The sequence below is a fragment of the Pongo pygmaeus genome, chromosome 7 (assembly GCF_028885625.2).
Source record: "Pongo pygmaeus isolate AG05252 chromosome 7, NHGRI_mPonPyg2-v2.0_pri, whole genome shotgun sequence".
NCBI lineage: Eukaryota > Metazoa > Chordata > Mammalia > Primates > Hominidae > Pongo > Pongo pygmaeus.
Window position 1 is genome coordinate 73,571,524 of NC_072380.2, and position 16,374 is coordinate 73,587,897.

The following is a 16,374-nucleotide window of genomic DNA, read 5'->3' on the forward strand; positions in this document are numbered from 1 at the left end:
AATGTTTATTCCCCTAGTTATAGAACTTTAAAATCCATGAAACAAAACCTGACAGAACTTTAAAGAGAATAGAAAAATCCACAATTCCATCGGAGGCTTTGGTAGCCCTCCCTCAGTAATTAATAGGAGAAGTAGAGAGAACATCAGCAAGGATATAGAAGATTTGAACAGCGATATGAAGCAACTTGACCTAAATGACATTTCTAGACTCCCTGCAACAATAGCAAAATACACACCTTTGCAAGTGGGAGGCTGAGACAGGTGGATCACGAGGTCAGGAGTTCAAGACCAGCCTGGTCAACATGGTGAAACCTCGTCTCTACTAAAAATACAAAAATTAGCCAGGCGTGGTGGCGGGTGCCTGTAATCCCAGCTACTCAGGAGGCTGAAGCAGAGAATTGCTTGAACCCGGGAGGCGGAGGTTGCAGTGAGCCAAGATTGCGCCAGTGCATTCCCGCCTGGGTGACAGAGTGAGACTCCATCTCAAAAAAAGAGAGAGAGAGAGAAAAAAAAAAACCTCAAAAAGGAATAGCAAATTAAACCTAAAATAAGTGGAAGAAAGGAAATAATAAAGATCAAGGTACATATTGATAACTTAGAAAGCAAGAAAATACCAGAGGAAGATAATAAAAATAAAGCTGATTTTGAGAGAAGATAACTAAAATTGATACTCCACCAGACCCATCAAGAAAAAGAGAGAGAAGACACAAATAAAAATAAATAGCCAACATGACGAATGAGTCAGGTGATATCATTACAGATTCTATAATTATTAAACAAATAATAAATATTATAAACAATGTTATGTCAATTAACTCAACAAATTAGATGAAATGAACACAATTCTTGAAAGACACAAACTACCCAAGGTTACTCAAGAATAAACAAATAACCTGAATATCTTGTATCAGTCAAATAAATAAAGCTTACGGTTAAAAACTTTCCAAAAACAAAATACTAGTCCCAGTCATCTTCACTAGTGAATTCTACCAAATATGCAACAAAGAAATAATACATAAATTCTTAAAGAGAAGGGGTTGTTTCCCAACTCCTTCTGTGGGGTCTGCATTATTATGAAACCAAAATCAGAAAAAGATACTACATGAAAAGAAAACTACTAACTGATATCCCTCATGAACACAGATGTAAAAAGCTTCTTATCAAAATGTTAGCAAATCGGGGGGAGGAGCCAAGATGGCCGAATAGGAACAGCTCCGGTCTACAGCTCCCAGCGCGAGCGACGCAGACAACGGGTGATTTCTGCATTTCCATCTGAGGTACCGTGTTCATCTCACTAGGGAGTGCCAGAGAGTGGGCGCAGGTCAGTGGGTGAGTGCACCGTGCGCCAGCCGAAGCAGGGGCGAGGCATTGCCTCACTGGGGAAGCGCAAGGGGTCAGGGAGTTCCCTTTCCAGGGGTGATAAACGGCACCTGGAAAATCGGGCCACTTCCACCCGAATACCGTGCTTTTCCGACGGGCTTAGGAAACGGTGCCCCAGGAGAATATAGCCCACACCTGGCTCAGAGGGTCCTACGCCCACGGAGTCTCGCTGATTGCTAGCACAGCAGTCTGAGATCAAACAGCAAGTCAGCAGCGAGGCTGGGGGAGGGGCGCCCGCCATTGCCCAGGCTCGCTTAGGTAAACAAAGCAGCCTGGAAGCTTGAACTGGGTGGAGCCCACCACAGCTCAAGGAGGCCTGCCTGCCTCTGTAGGCTCCACCTCTGGGGGCAGGGCACAGACAAACAAAAAGACAGCAGTAACCTCTGCAGACTTAAATGGCCGTGTCTGACAGCTTTGAGGAGAGCAGTGGTTCTCCCAGCACGCAGCTGGAGATCTGAGAACGGGCTGACTGCCTCCTCAAGTGGGTCCCTGACCCCTGACCCCCGAGCAGCCTAACTGGGAGGCACCCCCCAGCAGGGGCAGACTGACACCTCACACGGCCGGCCAGGTACTCCAACAGACCTGCAGCTGAGGGTCCTGTCTGCTAGAAGGAAAACTAACAGAAAGGACACCCACACCAAAAACCCATCTGTACATCACCATCATCAAAGACCAAAAGTAGATAAAACCACAAAGATGGGGAAAAAACAGAGCAGAAAAACTGGAAACTCTAAAAAGCAGAGTACCTCTCCTCCTCCAAAGGAACGCAGTTCCTCACCAGCAACGGAACAAAGCTGGACGGAGAATGACTTCGACGACCTGAGAGACGAAGGCTTCAGACGATCAAATTACTCTGAGCTACGGGAGGATATTCAAACCAAAGGCAAAGAAGTTGAAAACTTTGAAAAAAATTTAGAAGAATGTATAACTAGAATAACCAATACAGAGAAGTGCTTAAAGGAGCTGATGGAGCTGAAAACCAAGGCTCGAGAACTACGTGAAGAATGCAGAAGCCTCAGGAGCCGATGCGATCAAATGGAAGAAAGGGTATCAGTCCTGGAAGACGAAATGAATGAAATGAAGTGAGAAGGGAAGTTTAGAGAAAAAAGAATAAAAAGAAACGAGCAAAGCCGCCAAGAAATGTGGGACTATGTGAAAAGACCAAATCTACGTCTGATTGGCGTACCTGAAAGTGACGGGGAGAATGGAACCAAGTTGGAAAACACTCTGCAGGATATTATCCAGGAGAACTTCCCCAATCTAGCAAGGCAGGCCAACATTCAGATTCAGGAAATACAGAGAACGCCACAAAGATACTCCTCGAGAAGAGCAACTCCAAGACACATAATTGTCAGATTCACCAAAGTTGAAATGAAGGAAAAAATGTTAAGGGCAGCCAGAGAGAAAGGTTGGGTTACCATCAAAGGGAAGCCCATCAGACTAATAGCGGATCTCTCGGCAGAAACCCTACAAGCCAGAAGAGAGTGGGGGCCAATATTCAACATTCTTAAAGAAAAGAATTTTCAACCCAGAATTTCATATCCTGCCAAACTAAGCTTCATAAGTGAAGGAGAAATAAAATACTTTACAGACAAGCAAATGCTGAGAGATTTTGTCACCACCAGGCCTGCCCTAAAAGAGCTCCTGAAGGAAGCGCTAAACATGGAAAGGCACAACCGGTACCAGCCACTGCAAAATCATACCGAAATGTAAAGACCATCGAGACTAGGAAGAGACTGCATCAACTAATGAGCAAAATAACCAGATAACATCACAATGACAGGATCAAATTCACACATAACAATATTAACTTTAAATGTAAATGGACTAAATGCTCCAATTAAAAGACACAGACTGGCAAATTGGATAAAGACTCAAGACCCATCAGTGTGCTGTATTCAGGAAACCCATCTCACATGCAGAGACACACATAGGCTCAAAATAAAAGGATGGAGGAAGATCTACCAAGCAAATGGAAAAGAAAAAAAGGCAGGGGTTGCAATCCTAGTCTCTGATAAAACAGACTTTAAACCAACAAAGATCAAAAGAGACAAAGAAGGCCATTACATAATGGTAAAGGGATTAATTCAACAAGAAGAGCTAACTATCCTAAATATATATGCACCCAATACAGGAGCACCCAGATTCATAAAGCAAGTCCTGAGTGACCTACAAAGAGACTTAGACTCCCACACATTAATAATGGGAGACTTTAACACCCCACTGTCAACATTAGACAGATCAATGAGACAGAAAGTCAACAAGGATACCCAGGAATTGAACTCAGCTCTGCACCAAGCGGACCTAATAGACATCTACAGAACTCTCCACCCCAAATCAACATAATATACATTTTTTTCAGCACCACACCACACCTATTCCAAAATTGACCATATACTTGGAAGTAAAGCTCTCCTCAATAAATGTAAAAGAACAGAAATAATAACAAACTATCTCTCAGATCACAGTGCAATCAAGCTAGAACTCAGGATTAAGAATCTCACTCAAAACCGCTCATCTACATGGAAACTGAACAACCTGCTCCTGAATGACTACTGGGTACATAACGAAATGAAGGCAGAAATAAAGATGTTCTTTGAAACCAATGAGAACCAAGACACAACATACCAGAATCTCTGGGATGCATTCAAAGCAGTGTGTAGAGGGAAATTTATAGCACTAAATGCCCACAAGAGAAAGCAGGAAAGATCCAAAATTGACACCCTAACATCACAATTAAAAGAACTAGAAAAGCAAGAGCAAACACATTCAAAAGCTATCAGAAGGAAAGAAATAACTAAAATCACAGCAGAACTGAAGGAAATAGAGACACAAAAAACCCTTCAAAAAATAAATGAATCCAGGAGCTGGTTTTTTGAAAGGATCAACAAAATTGATAGACCGCTAGCAAGATTAATAAAGAAAAAAAGAGAGAAGAATCAAATAGATGCAATAAAAAATGATAAAGGGGATATCACCACCGATCCCACAGAAATACAAACTACCATCAGAGAATACTACAAACACCTCTACGCAAATAAACTAGAAAATCTAAAAGAAATGGATAAATTCCTCAACACATACACCCTCCCAAGACTAAACCAGGAAGAAGTTGAATCTCTGAATAGACCAATAACAGGAGCTGAAATTGTGGCAATAATCAATAGCTTACCAACCAAAAAAAGTCCAGGACCAGATGGGTTCACAGCCGAATTCTACCAGAGGTACAAGGAGGAAGTGGTACCATTCCTTCTGAAACTATTCCAATCAATAGAAAAAGAGGGAATCCTCCCTAACTCATTTTATGAGGCCAGCATCATCCTGATACCAAAGCCTGGCAGAGACACAACAAAAAAAGAGAATTTTAGACCAATATCCTTGATGAACATTGATGCAAAAATCCTCAATAAAATACTGGCAAAGAGAATCCAGCAGCACATCAAAAAGCTTATCCACCATGATCAAGTGGGCTTCATCCCTGGGATGCAAGGCTGGTTCAATATACGCAAATCAATAAATGTAATCCAGCATATAAACAGAACCAAAGACAAAAACCACATGATTATCTCAATAGATGCAGAAAAGGCCTTTGACAAAATTCAACAACCCTTCATGATAAAAACTCTCAATAAATTAGGTATTGATGGGACGTATCTCAAAATAATAAGAGGTATTTATGACAAACCCACAGCCAATATCATACTGAATGGGCAAAAACTGGAAGCATTCCCTTTGAAAACTGGCACAAGACAGGGATGCCCTCTCTCACCACTTCTATTCAACATAGTGTTGGAAGTTCTGGCCAGGGCAATTAGGCAGGAGAAGGAAATCAAGGGTATTCAATTAGGAAAAGAGGAAGTCAAATTGTCCCTGTTTGCAGATGACATAATAGTATATCTAGAAAACCCCATTGTCTCAGCCCAAAATCTCCTTGAGCTGATAAGCAACTTCAGCAAAGTCTCAGGATACAAAATCAATGTGCAAAAATCACAAGCATTCTTATACATCAATAACAGACAAACAGAGAGCCAAATCATGAGTGAACTCCCATTCACAATTGCTTCAAAGAGAATAAAATACCTAGGAATCCAACTTACAAGGGATGTGAAGGACCTCTTCAAGGAGAACTACAAACCACTGCTCAAGGAAATAAAAGAGGATACAAACAAATGGAAGAACATTCCATGCTCATGGGTAGGAAGAATCAATATCATGAAAATGGCCATCCTTCCCAAGGTAATTTACAGATTCAATGCCATCCCCATCAAGTTACCAATGACTTTCTTCACAGAATTGGAAAAAACTACTTTAAAGTTCATATGGAACCAAAAAAGAGCCCGCATCACCAAGTCAATCCTAAGCCAAAAGAACAAAGCTGGAGGCATCACACTACCTGACTTCAAACTATACTACAAGGCTACAGTAACCAAAACAGCATGGTACTGGTACCAAAACAGAGATATACATCAATGGAACAGAACAGAGCCGTCAGAAATAATGCCACATATCTACAACTATCTGATCTTTGACAAACCTGAGAAAAACCAGAAATGGGGAAAGGATTCCCTATTTAATAAATGGTGCTGGGAAAACTGGCTAGCCATATGTAGAAAGCTGAAACTGGATCCCTTCCTTACACCTTATACAAAAATCAATTCAAGATGGATTAAAGACTTACATGTTAGACCTAAAACCATAAAAACCCTAGAAGAAAACCTAGGCATTACCATTCAGGACATAGGCATGGGCAAGGACTTCATGTCTAAAACACCAAAAGCAATGGCAACAAAAGCCAAAATTGACAAATGGGATCTAATTAAACTAAAGAGCTTCTGCACAGCAAAGGAAACTACCATCAGAGTGAACAGGCAACCTACAAAATGGGAGAAAATTTTTGCAACCTACTCATCTGACAAAGGGCTAATATCCAGAATCTACAATGAACTCCAACAAATTTACAAGAAAAAAACAAACAACCCCATCAAAAAGTGGGCGAAGGACATGAACAGATACTTCTCAAAAGAAGACATTTATGCAGCCAAAAAACACATGAAAAAATGCTCACCATCACTGGCCATCAGAGAAATGCAAATCAAAACCACAATGAGATACCATCTCACACCAGTTAGAATGGCAATGATTAAAAAGTCAGGAAACAACAGGTGTTGGAGAGGATGTGGAGAAATAGGAACACTTTTACACTGTTGGTGGGACTGTAAACTAGTTCAACCCTTGTGGAAGTCAGTGTGGCGATTCCTCAAGGATCTAGAACTAGAAATTCCATTTGACCCAGCCATCCCATTACTGGGTATATACCCAAAGGACTATAAATCATGCTCCTATAAAGACACATGCACACGTATGTTTATTGCCGTATTATTCACAATAGCAAAGACTTGGAACCAACCCAAATGTCCAACAATGATAGACTGGATTAAGAAAATGTGGCACATATACACCATGGAATACTATGCAGCCATAAAAAATGATGAGTTCATGTCCTTTGAAGGGACATGGATGAAATTGGAAATCATCATTCTCAGTAAACTATCGCAAGAACAAAAAACCAAACACCGCATATTCTCACTCATAGGTGGGAATTGAACAATGAGAACACATGGTCACAGGAAGGGGAACATCACACTTCGGGGACTGTTGTGGGGTGGGGGGAGGGGGGAGGGATAGCATTGGGAGATATACCTAATGCTAGATGACGAGTTGGTGGATGCAGCGCACCAGCATGGCACATGTATACATATGTAACTTACCTGCACGTTGCGCACATGTACCATAGAGCCTAAAGTATAATAATAATAATAATAATAATAATAATGATAAAAAGAAAAAAAAAAGAAGTTAAAAAAAAAAAGAATGTTAGCAAATCAAATCCAACAAGATATATAAGGAATAATGAGTCATGAGTTTTATCTCAGAAACGTATTAATGTATAGTTGTTTTAACATCTAGAATCAATCAGTGCAATTTATATTATACACAAAAATGAAACAAAAAATGATCACTTCATTAGACAATAAAACAGCCTTTGACTAAATCTAAAGCCAATTCCTGGAAAAAAACTTTAAGCAGAGTAGACATAGAAGGAAACTTTCTCAATCTGATAATGAGCATCTATGAAAAATCTAAAGCTAACAATACTAAATGGTAACAGACTGAATTCTATCCTCTCCTGCCCCCAAGATCAAGAAAAAGACAAAGATGTCCATGCATAACTTCTCAGCATTTTACTGGAGGTTCCAGCCACTGAATCTGGGAAATGTAAACTAAGTCATAGGGACCTTAAGCAGATCAGTGGCTGCCTGGGGTTGGGGAGGGGCACAGAGAAGAACATCCAGGAGAAGTCACAGAGCAGCACCAGGAAACTTGGGATCACTGGATATGGTCATTATCTTGATTGTGGTGAGGGTTTTACAGTTTCACACATGTCAAAACTTATCAAACTGTATGCTTTAGGTGAAGTCTATTGTATATTAACTGTACCTCAGTGAAGTTGTTATAATAAACATATAAAAACATAACCACAATACTGTTACCATATCTAAAAAGAAATTCACGGCTGGGCGCAGTGGCTTATGCCTGTAATCCCAGCACTTTGGGAGGCAAAGGCAGGTAGATCACTTGGAGTCAGTAGTTCGAGACCAGTCTGGCCAACATGGTGAAACCCCATCACTGCTAAAAGTGCAAAAATTAGCCAGGTGTGATGGTTGGTGCCTATAATCCCAGCTACTTGGGAGGCTGAGGCAGGAGAATCGCTTGAGCCTGGGAGGTGGAGATTGCAGTGAGCCGAGATTGCACCGCTGCACTCCAGCCTGGGTGACAGAGTGAGACTTGTCCCAAAAAAAAAAAAAAAAAAAAAAGAGAGAAAAGAAATTCACAATAATTTCTGAATATCATAGTTGGATACTTTCACTGAATAATCAGTGTTTACAATTTCCCTGATTCTCTTAAAAATTTATAGAGTTTGTTAATTTGAAATGGGACCTAAACAAGGTCCAAAGACAGCAATTGGTTTTGTGTGAAACAAACAAATCAGAACTTCCTGCAGAATCTTGTGAGATATTAATGTCTATTAATGTCCACTCTTGTCCATTAAGAAATACTGAATAGAAAAGGGCCAAAATCATTTTAGGACATCCATAAATACTGCTACATAGAAAAAAAAATTCCTATCTGGAATATGACAATCTGCTCTGACCTGTTTGTCTAAATTTTTCCATTGCATTAGTTTGCTTATTGGATTCTCCAGAACACTATGTGTGACCATTTTCAAACCATTTTGACACGTATTTATTGAGTGCCTCACAGGTATTATGCTAACTAGTGTGGGGACACAAAGATAAACAAGACAATCCCTATCCCCAAGTACTTCACACATTAGAAAGTGGTAGGGGGGAAGTAAATTAATGACTAGAATAAAAGACCGAAAATGATCACACAAAGTAAGAATTATAAAATACTTTGGGAACAGAAAGAAGCAAAGGATTACCACTAATTGGAAAAACAAGGAAAAAATTAAGGAATGACAGAACATTAGAACTGACTCTTGAGGCACAGATCTAATTTGGAATGAGGTAGACAGTGAAAAATATTTCAAAGAAAGGGGGAAAGTATGTACGTATAAATGTGAAAAAGGTATGTTCAGGGATTTGTGAAAAATCTTGTGGAATTCTATAAAGTACAGGGACACGGACAGTTAGGGCCAAGCCTAAACAGGTGGCTTACAGCCAGATTATGGGGTGCCTTGAACAAAATTCTGATGAATTTTCCTCCACAGACAATGTGGTATTACTGATGGCTTCAATGAGTGAGTGTATGAATCCTGTCTTTCAAGAACTTTCTCTTGTGGTAGGTACATATATGCAGAAGGGCAAAAACTAGAGGCAAGAAGACTCCCTGGATGTGATATACAAGCCTGAGATGTCACAGGGCCGAGGCAATGGTAGTACAGAAAGAGAGAGAAATGATTAAATTCCTGGCTAAATTAAATGGTTAAATTTTAGGGAGGAAAAAAAGACTTGAAAATAAAATTCAGGAAAATTTAGATTTGAAAATATCAAAGAAAAAATTAAAAATTATAATTTCTTATCAGTAACACTGACATTCAGATAAATCAATTTCACGTGAATAACAATACATGAATTATTTTTATTACATTTATAGATGATCATGTTTTTTAACATAATGCACTACTGAGCATACTGTCACTTAGAAGGTGACATTCGAAAACATCACAGATTATTGTCAGCCCCAAAGATGTGATATATGTTGTGATCCCTTTTATGAATAAGTGCAGTTTATTTTTATGCAACAGCACACCACATGTTTTGGTTGTTAACAGATGGCAAACTCTTTTTACCACGGTTTTAAACTTGCACACTGGGAATGAAAACTATTTATACAGTAAATACTTTAGCAGATCCTATCTTTGGACAAGTTTAATTAAAGAATGAAAGACCAATTGCACAATCAAGCAGACTCAGGGGAGGAAGCAGGAACTTGCTTCTTTGCTGAATACATTATTTTTTCCCAGCAATTTAAAGCATACATGGAAATTAATGGCACTATTGAATTTTATAATAAATCCCTTAAGCATTTAGCTTTTTTTGTTAGCTGTTTTCAAACTCAGTGTTAATAAAGCTGTAACACCCAAGGTAGAAGGAAAGCATAACTTACGCTTTAATGAGATGCCACTACAAGCATTCCTCAAATAGCTTTCCAATATTCTCATACCTTATTCAACTTGTAGATGTTCACTTTCATATATAAACACTTCCTAGAAAAACATCCCTGAAGAATAACCACCCTTCTCTTGCACTTAAAGACATTGGAATGTCATGTAGATAAAGTTTATCACAGTCATTAAGAGCCTCTTAGAAAAGGAACATACACAAGCAATATCAGATTACTCTTCTATTGCATTTGGACTTAGGGATAACATGCATTTTATACAAAGTAATCACTGGAGGGAAAGTAATGATAATAGTTGCTTATATCTGTATAGCATGACACCAGCGACAAAGCCAAATGGCCATCTGACCTGCACGAAAAATGCAGGAGTGCAGGTAGAATTATCTCCATGTTTTACACATGGGAGAAAAAGCTCAGAGAGGCCAGGAGACTTGTTCAAGATGAAATAGCAAATAAGAATTGGTAAAGCTGATTAAAACTCCTAGTCAAGAACCCTTTCTACTGTACTGCAAGAATTTTCTAGAATTAAATAAGTGATTTCACACTAGTAAGAGGAATTCATATGCCTATATGGAAAATGCTCACTGATAAAATGATAATAATGGCTACTCAAAAGCTGAAGCAGACAAAAGAACAGGCCTCGTAAGAGCCTTGACCTCCAACACCACATTCAGCCACACACTTTCATCTAAAAACAAACCAGATCAAACCCCAAACTCAGAATGACCAAGAATGGAAACCTCTTGTGTATTTCCATGACGCTAGTACCAATGCAATGTGTTTGATACTATTAATCTAAAAGGCAATTTAAAAATATTCCTCATTTTTCTTTCTTTCTAACAAGTCTCTTCACTTGTATTTAATAATCACAGAGAAATACTCCAGTAAGAGCACTGTCAAGCTATTATCATACTTCTCAGGGGGTGAAAGACAATCTGCCTCTGGCCTCCTTCCTCAGAAGGCGCAGAGATATGCAATTAATGGCGCAACAACACATACCCTGCTGGGTCCTATACTGCTTGACTCTTAGGACTGTCTGGAAGTGCCATGAAAAAATATACTGCAGAGAATGCACATGTATGCTCACAGCAGCAGTTAAAAAGCAAAGACGCAGTATGAATCAAAGTGACAAGGCCCAGAAATTAAATGCTCACCCAAGTTCATTGGTTTTATGTGAAGCTATAATTTGCAATTAATGCTACCTCCACCCTATGACTAGCTGAATGACATTAGTAATAACATCACTAACATGATGATATAAATGCACAAGGAAGTCAGTGATCCTTGGGGGAGAGGAGCCAAATTTCAATGAAGCATAAAAATCAAGGTTATTACCTGAAACACAACTTTATCAAACCTTGGCTTTTATGTAAGGGTATCAATTAAAGGCATCACACTGTATAAATAGATTTTATTCACTTTTATTTCAAGTTTAAAGTGTGCTTCACACAACTTGAATCAAGTTGATGTTTTAATTGTGGTAGCTGGCCCACCCCAAAGGCTTCAGATAAATAATATATACATATAATCATAGATGTAGGTGCTAATTAAATCCATTACTTTAATTTCATTAAATTATTATGAAGCAGGAATGGGACAAAGAGGAGAAGGTATCATGAACGTACTGATGAATCAAAGTAGCAAAACAGTAAAAGTCATTGGATATTAGAAAAAAATGAATTATGATAATTTTCCCAAAAAGTTGTGGTATCAAGGGTTTTTAAGACAAGACTCTAATCTAATCTTCTGTATAGAGAGCATAGCCCATGATACCCAAGTAAGTACTGCTCTTGGAGCACTGCTGGGCTTGCTGTGAGCAGAAACACCTGTGATATTTTTTCCATATCAACTTATCATCCTTGTCATTAGACATACTTCAGTATCTGAGTTCACAGGGCTCTTGCATGGATGTAACCCTCACCCACTACTTGAGGACCAGCTCAAATGTTATCGCTCCATGAAGACTCCAGTTGCTTTCCATCTCCTGCCAGCAGTGTGTCATTTCCTCCTTGGTGTTCCCACAGCATTTTGTTCATAGTCTCTACCTCTTTACATTGTAGTTACTTCCTTTGTTTTCAGAGTGCTCCACAGAGCATAGCACACAAAAGGAGCCTATGTATTTGGCAAATTAATGCATCATCCCTCTTAGCTAGAAGCTGTTATCTTCTTTATTCAGTTCCCCCTTCCATTCTTTAAGAAGGGTCAACACGTCAAGGGATGACTGAAGTCCCAGGACATGGTGCAAGCCGCCTGGCTTTCACCAGACACAGATGAGTCCTCTGTAAATGAAAGTGTGTCAGAATATATATAATTCTTTCTCCTACTCCGTTCATCCATACACGGTGACTTTTAAAAAATGAACTCAAAGGCAAAAATCAGTGTTCTCTTATTCTACCATGACCGACTCAACAAATGTATTTATAATTTGAAATGAGTTTAGAATTCACAACATAAATTGCTATATATTCACCTTAAGTGGTTAACATATCTAGTAGTAAATAATTTAGGAGAGGAACCATGAAAGAAGTACTGTTATGCCCTCAGTAATGTTTTCTTATTACTTTAATAATAAGAGTTAAAGGAAAAAAAAACAACAACATTCTTTCTGGCATGAGAGACCCATGAATCGGTCTATGGCAATGACCCAGGAAATGCATCTGCCATTTATTATTAGGGTTATGTTTTTCCTCAAACATCTTCATCCTATACAGCAATATTTGTTCAGTAAATGACATGTCCCCACATACATGATGAGGATTTAATTAGTTGCCTCAAATAGTTAAGCAACAAAAATCTCAAAGAAGATAGTGTCCACCCTCAGCTGCTGAAATCAGGGTGGAGAATGAGGACAGCAGGAGCAGGGAGGAGGATGGGGGACTTGAGGCAATGGTCAAGTGGGTCTCTCCAATCCTAGGCCAGAGGCAGTTGCTGTCTTTCCCAGGCAACACATTTGCAGCACTGGGAAAGGCTCACCCTTCTTCTAGCACTTGCTGGCATCAATGCACTAGTAACTGATGGCATCAGAAAAAGCTAGACCTTTGAAAATATCATTGATAAAAATCTTGTTCTTTCATATCTGAAGTTTGAGCATGTATAGAGGGCAACTGAGAATTTGTTAAAATTAGTCTTTTAGTCCTGATTAAAATTTGCACGGTTTGCTAAAGGAATGGAGCTGAGTGAGGTGAGAGTCTGCCGATGAGATAGAACATGGGTCATGAGATGAAAAGGGTCTCCGCCAAGATTCAGGCAGTAACTGCTCCCTCGACTACCAAGCTCAGTATTCTGTCCACACCATGAGAAGGAAGCACTGCAAGGTTTCCTCAGCTCCTCAGTACAGCTAGGTTTGCTTATCATTTGTGGCTCATATGGTTATCTTTAAAATAGCTGTTTAATAAACTTAAAATTTTTTTTTCATACTTCAGGTTCAGCTTTTCTCAAACAATCCTTTTGTTGGCTTTATATTTTATTAAAAAACCCCTTCAAATCGGATTCAAATATTGTCAAAAAATGATTTCTGAATCAGGTGATACTAATAAAAATGTTTAGTTAAGATGGGCCTGATACACAGACCAGACTGACTAGGTCAGCAGTGTATCTTAACTAACACTTCTCAACCATGACTACACATGAGAATTATTGCACCTAGAGTGATGAAATCAGAATAGTTTAGGGTGGGACCCAGGGCACTGTCTGAACTCTCCCCCATGTGATTCTACCACACTTTCTTCTTCCTCGTCATCCACTGGGATCCATCCTGCAGTCCTTTGCTCTCACTGTGCCTGTCCAGCAGTGACACAGAGCTGGGTGAGATTAGCAGGCAGGTAGGGGTGGGAAATGCTACAGTATACAGTGGTGCCTAAGGAGAACTTAGTTTTGTTTGGGTGCATCACTGGTTTCAATAGCAGTTAATTATCCATATATTAGCTTCAGGTGCTCTAGATGGAGGGTGAGGAGGAAAGGGGAAGGTTAGATTGAAGCATTATGGCAGGTGATATACCATGAGTGCGGCTGCTCTCCTGGCACTGAGCTCATGCCCTGCTACCTTCATCCTGGACCAGCTCCTAACGACGTGGCAGGGCTAGCGACAGGGCTTTCTGTTCTATTCCAGTACTTTGAGGATCCAATGCTACCCCTCCACGTGGAAATCCTGCTTTCTGTTAGCAAACATCCTCTGCTGGCAGCTTTACTTGTGGTCTGTTCCAGAATCCCTGTGAGGCTGGGTTTCTCCATATTTCTGAGATAGATTTGCCTGCTGCCTCCTGTGTGGCCTCCAGACACTGCCTGTGGGAGATGCCTAATCTTCGTTCCATGCTCACGCACCTCTCTGTCACTGCTGACCAGGCATGGTAGCAGCAAAGGACTGTGGGATGGATCCCAATGGATGAAGAGGAAGAAGAAAGAACATTGCAGCAAACAGGAAAGGCATGACTGACATTCATAGTGTTAAGGAAAGGCGATAGACTGGCTTCCCAGGCAGAATGTAATAAAATCACTCAAATTAAAACAGAATTTGATTTATTTTCACCATTACTAATATTTTCCTATTGTCAATATATATTTGATTTTTAAGTGAAAAATATAAAAATATGGCAGGAACTACTGCTCCAAATGCCACTGGACCTACCATTATATTAGAAGAATGAAAAGTGCTATGGGGAAGAGGTCTACAGGGCTCAGACTAAGGTAATTTTCAGTAATGCATTTTTCAAACTAATGTACTCACCAATTTGAAGTCTTGTTTAAATAAATGAATATATTCAACTACTCACAGCACTGTCTTTTTATGGCACAGTTTTTGAAAGCTTAATTTTAAGTTAATTTAGGCATATGTGGTTAAAGTTAATCTTTAATTTGCCTCAGTATACAAATAGACAATGTGTTCATAAACAATGAAGTGGATTGCCTGATTTGAACGAGCGTCACATCTTCCATCATTAAAAAAATTACAATCTTAACAATCATTTTAAAACATACTAATACCTGATTTTTTTTTCCTTAAGAAACGTATTTTACTTTCCTGCTCACATTGTCACAATCATTACACAAATTAGCTTTGTAAAATGTTTGAGTGCTCCATGGGCAGCATTAGAATGGGATTTTAATGATAATGAAGAATTTGCTATTGTTGTCCTGTGGTGTGTTTGACTGAAGATGCACCCTGGTGAAAACAGGTGTCCTAAATTATCACATGTACTACACTATGGTTAGAAATCATGAAATGAAAAATAAAAACAAGGAGAATGTGTATTTCAACACAGCTAAAAACCTCTACTATACTTGCTAAGACTGGTGATATATGCTGAGCTTATTTCAATCACTAAAATTGCCATAATTAAACTTCTCTCTAAATCAGACTTGTATGAGAGTCAGAAATCTTGTATAATTAACTTATCTGTGGAAGTAATCAGACAATAACTGCTGGTGTATTTTAGGAACCACTAAAACTACTGTAGCTGTTGAATGTAATGACTATAATAAATCTTTAAGAGCAGTTATCTCATAATCTCTTTTCACAGCTGCAAGGGTGGACGGGAGACTTTTTTCAAAGCTTTTCCTTGAGTTGGTCTAATTGTGCTATTGCTACATTGTTCTTCTACAACATGGAAAAATTACTAGGCATAGTGGTTAGCTGGAACTGAACCACCAGCCTGTGCTGCAACATCTCGGCAGGCTGTTGTCAATGAGGAATACCTAGTGTTTCAGGACTGCTAAAGACAACACTAAAGCATCTCCAGTGGGCAGCAAAAAGACAAAGACAGATCTAACTAGGCTAACCATGCAGTAATTAAGTTCAAGGCAGTGATGGCTTGATCAAGCCCATATGCATCAATGGAATGGACCCTCAGAGACTGAATGATTGCAACTTCATGACAGGTGTCTTTGCAGCCAGGCACTACAGTTCTCATCTCAATAAGATGAATGAATAAATTTTTAAAGGAAAGGACCACACTTCATACTTCCCAAGCTCACAAGCCAAAGCATCCCTGGCTGACTTACTTTCCACCTTCATGGGTAGCCCCAGGGAGTCAGGTGAAAAAGCTAGCAGAAATTTGAGGGGGATGGATTAGCTATAATGACTTCAAAAACAAATCATCCCCAACTTCAGCACCTTGCAACAGCCACAAACATTTATTGTATTTCACAAGTTTTTTGCTATATGGGCACAGCTTCTTGTATACTCTCATAATGTAGGAGCTCATTTCCTCCAGAGTGAGCAATTAAAAGGGATTATGGTAAAAACTGCAACATCTTTTATGAGTTAGCCTCGGAAGTCACACTCTGTCATTT

The 16,374-nt window shown here is 39.3% G+C and overlaps 1 protein-coding gene across 18 annotated transcripts in view; it reads right to left on the reverse strand.

Annotated features, from left to right (window-relative positions):
* The window catches only part of ASPH (aspartate beta-hydroxylase), a 228,308-nt gene that overhangs the window by 98,795 nt on the left and 113,139 nt on the right, over positions 1-16,374 (reverse strand). For 2 of the 18 annotated variants that reach the window (XM_063668808.1, XM_063668807.1), the window contains one exon: positions 11,492-12,365. The exons of the other annotated variants lie outside the window; for them this stretch is intronic. In XM_063668808.1, the coding sequence (XP_063524878.1) occupies positions 12,289-12,365 (77 nt within the window). In that variant the 3' untranslated portion in view covers positions 11,492-12,288. Of the gene's footprint in view, positions 1-11,491; positions 12,366-16,374 lie in introns of those variants that run through there. 18 annotated transcript variants of the gene reach the window in all.